The following is a 7,072-nucleotide window of genomic DNA, read 5'->3' on the forward strand; positions in this document are numbered from 1 at the left end:
CACCCCCTTTTCCACTCCGCCCCCCCCTCCCCTCCCCTCTCCATCGAGCTGGTTGACCCAATTAACCGGGCATTATAAAGTCGTAAAGCATATTGCCAGACGTGCGCGGGGTGGGGAGTGGGGGGGTTGGGGAATTAGCAAACAGTCAAGCCCCCAGGCCAAAGACCGCGCCACAGATAGAGACAGATAGATAGATTGGGGCGGGCAGATAGAGATAGCCAGAGAGCTACACAAAAATAAAATATGATCATAATAAAAAATAAATAATTTAATCTCATAATTTGTTTTGTTTCCCCGCCTATACTAAAATTATTAGAGTTTTCATAATGTTTTAACAGTATTTAAAATTAAGATTGAGCAAGAGAATTGTAACAGTATTACAGTAATCAAACAATTATTGTGCTATGAAACTGGTTCAGATTTTATTTGGATTTCATTTATATTAGGTTAGGAGTTTATGGATTTCCTGCATACTAGTAAATTATAAAATACTTCATTTTATTTCCTATTAATTGCTAAATTCAGTTGGAGTTCATGTTTTCCGTTTAGAATAATCTGTGAACTAATTTGAAATTATATAAATTATATTTTTCTGTGTAAAAAAATAGGTGACAACCGTTCCCGCCACATCCCATTAGATATGCGAGCAAAAATCGAGTGAACTCATAAATCACAAATCACTTAGGCAAACTCTTTTTGGTAGCTGAACAAGATGTCAGGAGTGGCGGGGGAATTGCGGGGGCGGCTGCCAATGGTCATGTTTTGTGCGATAATATTGACAAATTGTGCAAACATTCGCACACAATTAATAAGCGCCGCACAAATGGAGCTGCCCCCCCGAAAAATGGCACAGAAAAAACAGTCATTTTTCGCCCACGTGCTGGGGCGCGTGTTCGCATTTTGCAGAAAGCCAGAAAGTCAGCAAGTCAGAAGACCAAAAGCCAACCGACAAAGCCAAAAGACAAAGCCAAACGGAGCAAAAAGCAAAACAAAGAGCCGGGGAACATGACAACATAATTCAGATTCAGGGAGGGCGCACTGGCGCTACCTAAAAATAAAAGAGGAATCAAGAATGTCGCCAAGTGTCAGGAGACAATGGCGCAAATACAGTGGCACAAGCCTTGGCAATTTAGGTATATTTTATTAAAATATAATTATTTGAATAATTTTTTTATTAGTTTATAGCTGACTAATAGTTTCAATATAATGAATTATACAGCTCAAAGCCTTATTACCACACAATTGGTTTTTAAACATAATATTTGTATTCTTAATTAAATTTCTACTCATGACACTAATATTGCAATGTATTGCGAGAAATGCCTTATAATTATATTTGTTAAAATTTATCGACGTTCTAAAATAATTTTGCCTACTTTTCTATAATTATTAATAAGGGAAGATCCTTTAAGTAATTTTACTTAACGAATATAATGAATTGTTATGAATAAAACAGCCCAAGTCTCTAACAAAATTGGCTCCTTCCATTCCAGAATTGAATTTCCATAATACTCTTGGATAATTAATTTTCGTTGAGATCTTGCCATAAATCATGTTCTCAAGGCGTCCAAATATATTAAGGCCTTTTGCCACTGTGCCAACCGAAACTTCCTCCCCAGCTGAGTGCATCCCATTAAGAATCAGAAGTCCGAACACGTAAAAAGCGCCCACACAGAAGAACCCTGAAGCTGTGGACTTGAAATCAAGTAGCATTTGCAGCCATGAGCTTGCAACTTTTTAGCCGATTGAGTGACCAGAGATACACATTTCCCCCTTTTTATTATTATATGATTGATGATTGCAGTTAGCGATGCGCCGTCGCGCCTTTGAAGTCTTTGAAGTACTATATCTTTTGGCCCTCGGCCAGCACTCGACTTTCGTTTTTTCCAGCCAAAGACTAAAGTCGGCAATTTATGCCGGCATAACTCGTGTGTTTAGGCCAAGTCGCTGCGAATAAGCGGCTTAGTTGGCCAGGAAGCCGCGACGGACATTTGTGTTGACAAATCAATTAAATGCGAAATTTAAAGGCGCACACAGTAGCGCCGCGAGGCAAGAAGTAAGAAGTCTGCACGCAAATGTCGGTGGAAGTTGTTGGACTCCCGGCCTAGAGAATGGGGCAAGCATTCTGTGGAACCGAAAACCAGGTTCCTACTCCTAAAGAAACCTTGTCGACGCTTATCGAAAACATTGATCCGGCCATGCAAATCGTAAAGTGTGAAAACAAATTGCTAAGAGGCCCAAAGGGGAACCAAGAACACATTCGAGAGACTCATTGCAGCCGTCGGATAATTGCACTCGATTTGTAATTCAAGATTAAGGGCAGACAGCTCGTGCGTTTTCCGTTTCTCGACTTAATTTATGTGCAGATCTTGGCCAGGGCATTGTTTCTCCACCGACCCGTGATGATAATCACCTGAAATGTGGGCCATGAGTTAAGTGATTATGTAAATTTTTGCCATGCCGACCAGCTGAGTTGCCCACCTGGAGTCTGGATGCGATGGCATAACCTTCAATTGGCTTTGGGCAGATTGTTGGTAATTGCCAATCGAAAGGCCAGGATTAATGGCCAATTTGGGGGAGTTAGTGAAAGTCTGTTCTGGCGACTTTAATAACTTAAGTAACCACACGGAAGGGAGGCAGAAGTTTTAAACAATTTAACATAAGATACCAGTTCAGTCAATACTAGGAAATGTAATACCCCAGCAACTTACGGACTTAAAGAATCTTATTTATATTTTATTATTACCATAAATTACATTATTATATCTCTTTAAAAACTAGTGTTAATTAACAATATAAATTTGCATACTTACATCGTATTTACTTGACCTCATTTTACCCATTTATTTTGCATCTAATTTGCATTCGTATTTCGTCTACGCTTCTTTGTTAAATTCAATCCAGTCGAACATTTAGAATGCGATTTCGGTGAATCGATTTTGGGGGCCAATTTTTCAGTGTTTTTTTTTTTGCGATTATGCGGTTATACTTTTTTTTTTTTGGTATTAGGCTTAAGAATTTTGAACACTTTGCAATTGCGATTGATTTAAGCACTTTATTAATTTGTGTCAGTTGATATATCAATTGAACAGTCTTTGATTATTGTTAGTTTCTGAGTAGTGTGGTGTGGCGACTGCAAGCAACAAAAGGGTCCCCGAAAAAATATTACTCATACGACACGTGCCACGTGAAAAGCAGCAGCTGACTGACTGAAATTGAAACCGTAACCGAAACCGAAACCGAACGAGCAGGAAAACCCCCAAAAGCGAATGGAAGTGGCAAGAAGCAGAACAGTGTGGAATACGTACGGACCATAGAACACGGACTACGGAAAACAGGCCAAAGGCAGGAAATCAAAAACGATTCCGATAAACCAGGCTGACTGTTACTTTCAGCTGGTTCCCCGCAGAGCCAAAAAAAAAAAAAAAGACTGTTTACGATTCGCGATTTACGACTGCCACCTTGCTGTTAATGTTCTCTCATTTCTCTCGCCGCCCGTGGGGCTTTTCATTTTGGCTTTTCCTTTGGCCTGACACGTTTCAGTCCGCCGTGTTGTTTGCGGGAAAAATCGTTAGGCGGCAACAACAACAGCGGGAAAGCCAGAACGGCAGCAAAATGCCAAAACTGCACGAAACAGACGATGGAAGCACTGAGAAAAAATTATAGTTAAATCAGGCATTCGGCTTACAGCAAACAAATTCGGTCTTACATAACTCAAGACTATTGTCAATTAAAAAACAAAAGTTTGACCTAAACTTAAACATAATAGTACAATAAAAAATGGTTTTCTATACAAACTGGAAATAATGAAAGAACTTTGTTTTCTAAAACCTGGATTGAAACCATTTTAAGCGAAATAAAATCAAATTATCAGCTTTTAAACCTTAAACTCATACTTAAGCTATTAAAAGATAATAAATATCTTCTCAAAATATTCAAGGCCCGTACATTTTTTTATAATACTATTTTAAGCTAAAACAATAGTTCTAACTGTAAAATCCCTTCATTTTAAAGTTTATTTCCCACTTTTTAGGACACTTTTTCGCTCAGTGAAGGGGGACAGCAGCAGCCACGTGAAAAATGCCGGAAACAGAAATCGATTTGCAGCAAAAAGAAGGCCCCAAAAAGGGGGAGGTTCGGGCGAGTGGTGTGTTATGCACTCTGAGGTCACGATAGCGAGGCTCTTCTGTGGGGGAATCCTTAAATTAAAGTTCTCGGTGAACAGCAAATTATGTCACATACACGCAGCGCACGAAAGTAGGCAACGTTTTAGGCTCGAATACACGGCGAAAATCACACTTATGCGCTCGACAAAATTTATCTTAATGTTTTACAAATGGCGAAATAATTATGGAATTTTTTGTTGAAATTTTTTACCCGATTTTATGAGCGTTTACCCGATGTCGCTGGGCGCTGCTGCCTGTGCTGCTGCAGCGCTGAAAATTCACGTAACAATTGATTTGTGTGTCAAAAATGTCACAAGTGTCAAAACTTTACAGTGGAGAGCAACACTGAGAGAAACGGAGAAGCCGAGAGATTTAGAGAGATGGAAAACCGGTCGAAGAGGAGAACACCAGCTGCGCCGCTGCGCAAAGAGAGAGAATAGTTGTCTAAGAGAAAGCCAACAACACGTGTGTGTCCTGTCAACGAGAATCTAATCCTCAACCAGGATTTTCACGGAGAATTAAGAGCTTCGGAATTATCTTAAGCTTTATGTTGAAAATCTATGATCAGATGAAAATAGAACTGCTCTCAAAAAAGAAATTCAGTCTGAATACTTTAGGGATAGTCTTTAAACATTGATAAATGATATTAATAATTACTTCGGACTAGAGAGACCTAAGCATTATTTTGAAATAGAAACCGAGCATTGGATATACGATTTTAATGAGTTTAATGTTAATTTATAGATATAAGCCTAAGAAAGCATTAAAATTAAATATATAAAAAAATCTGCTATTTAAATGTTATGCAATTAAACAAAAATGGTTGTCTTTAATTTCATAAGCATTGCAAAAATAAAAGATAATGTTTAGATTGTTAGATGTATCAGAGGGGTTCCTCTTGTTCAAAATATATAATTTTATAACAACATTTAAACTGCTGCCCCAGAAAAAAACACACTTCTTACGCTTACAATTAAGTTCACTTGTGCTAGGGCTCACTGTGCCCATAACTTTTCCACCTATTTATGAATCACTTGACCATCCCCCGAATGTTTCAAGCGGAAACCCATACTTTAAGTCCTGCCAGCTAAGCCAAAAAGGGGTTCGTTTTTCGTCTATTCCTTTAGATCCTGCCTAAACGGCTTAAAAGGCTCGAATGAACGCAGGCAAAAACGTTTTTCTCCGACATTTCGACCGCAAGAAAACAAATGGAATAAAAACTCCAAGGGTGGCCAACAAGGTGTTAAGCTCCAACGCACACAAACACTAAAAATTATTATTTTTTGTATGATTTCTTTTATTCAAATGCAAGTTATTAACATAATTCACGTTTATTAAATGGTTTTAATGGATTATTTTTTTGGTTTATATTTCATTGTTATTGTTTAATTAATTGAACTCGAGTTGTGTTCGTTATTTTTTGATTTGAATTCCGATTTCGATTTCGAACCGATTCGCGACTGCGGTTTGTTATGTTTTGTTGTTGCGAACCCAACTAAATGCGATGCGAAACTGGCCAACAAAATGCGATATATTTCGCTGCCTCTGCTGCAGTCGCTGTCGCTGCAGGCGTCGCTGCCTCTGCCACTGCCGGCGTCGACTGAAGCAGAGCATTGGCTTTTCTTATTGGAACAAATACTCGGGAGACTTTGAGACCGGCCAGTTTTTTTAATAGTTCCTGGGGGAAAGGGGGCGGTGTATATACTCTCCACTTGAGGCTAATAAGAAGAAGAGGAAGAATCAGGGAAAGAGGAAGAAAAAAACGACAACAACAACCGCAATGAGAGCCAGTTGATTGCAACAGGAGCTTGAAGCAGCGACGCCGACTGCGCTGCCATAAAAAAAGAGAAAACTTTTCGCTCTTTCAAGTTTGCGGAAGTCAAAAAGAGCGAACAAGAGAAAAGGAAATGCCTAACGGTCTATGCCAAAAAATTGCATGCGATTTTATGCTTTCTTAGCACTTCTCTTAGTTTGCAAACAGGAGAGCATATGCATTTTCTTAGGGGTTGATTTTCGACTGACCAGTAAACATTTTGTTGGTTAGCTTAAGTTTATGGAGTGACCATTTCCTGGTCTAAAAAAGCTGCTAAAAGCTCTGAAGGAATGACTAAACATTTAAGAAAATTATGATGTAAAACGTTCAATACAAGCTAATTAAATGTTTCGGTAGACTTGATAAGATTGGGTTTTAAAGTTAAAACTCAAGTAGAAACCATACACTAGTTTGCAAATTATAATCCGTTCACACAAGCATATTAATAGCTCTAAGTTACAAGTACAATTTTCAATATTTTAAACATTATAGATACAGCTGACCTTTACTAATTTTTAAAGGCCTTACTTAAAGTATCTATAAATTTAAACGATTACAAGAAGAACAGGTCTATCCATTTATATAACATCTGAGATTTTCTGTGCCAGATAGTGGTTAATTGTTATAGAAGGCGAGGTGTAAAAATATTTTCTCTTAATCAATGCAAAGTATAATCTTATAAAGTCAAACAATCCAAAGATAAACATACGAAGCTAAAAAATATTGTTTATTAAAATGTTATATCTTGTTTGCATTTTAATTTAAAGATCTTGAGTAAAGTAAATTTATATTGCATATTAAAAACAACTTAAAGCTGGTCACCCCAATTGGTTTTCTCGGGGTTGATTGTGCTCCCAGTTTCTTTATTAAAATTTGGCCACTATCGCATGCGATACTGTACAACTCATTAAAAAAACAACAACAGGTTTGAGTTGGCCAACGCATGAATGTTGCATGAACCGAGCAACATGTTGCAAAGTGGCAATGAGTCAAGCTGTTGGCATTGGACGCATTTTGGTTTCGTTTTTGTTTTTTGGCCAGGATCATGGATCTTGGAGGGAGAAGAGATCATCATTATCCACATGCGGCTGAT

At 38.1% G+C, this 7,072-nt stretch overlaps 1 protein-coding gene across 3 annotated transcripts in view; it reads right to left on the bottom strand.

Moving 5' to 3' along the window:
- Window positions 1–5,656, bottom strand: part of LOC108049235 (myb-like protein AA) — a 66,148-nt gene extending 60,492 nt beyond the window's left edge. The window contains exons 1-2 of one of the 3 annotated variants that reach the window (XM_017130356.2): window positions 5,138–5,656; window positions 2,814–3,133 (exon numbers count right to left, since the gene is read on the bottom strand). In XM_017130356.2, the coding sequence (XP_016985845.1) occupies window positions 2,814–2,815 (2 nt within the window). In that variant the 5' untranslated portion in view covers window positions 2,816–3,133; window positions 5,138–5,656. Of the gene's footprint in view, window positions 1–2,813; window positions 3,134–4,377; window positions 4,573–5,137 lie in introns of those variants that run through there. The other 2 variants (XM_017130354.2, XM_017130355.2) reach the window with 2 other exon arrangements.
- Window positions 5,657–7,072: the final 1,416 nt, after the last annotated feature.

Source organism: Drosophila rhopaloa, unplaced genomic scaffold (assembly GCF_018152115.1).
Source record: "Drosophila rhopaloa isolate 14029-0021.01 unplaced genomic scaffold, ASM1815211v1 contig_115, whole genome shotgun sequence".
NCBI classification, from domain to species: Eukaryota; Metazoa; Arthropoda; class Insecta; order Diptera; family Drosophilidae; genus Drosophila; species Drosophila rhopaloa.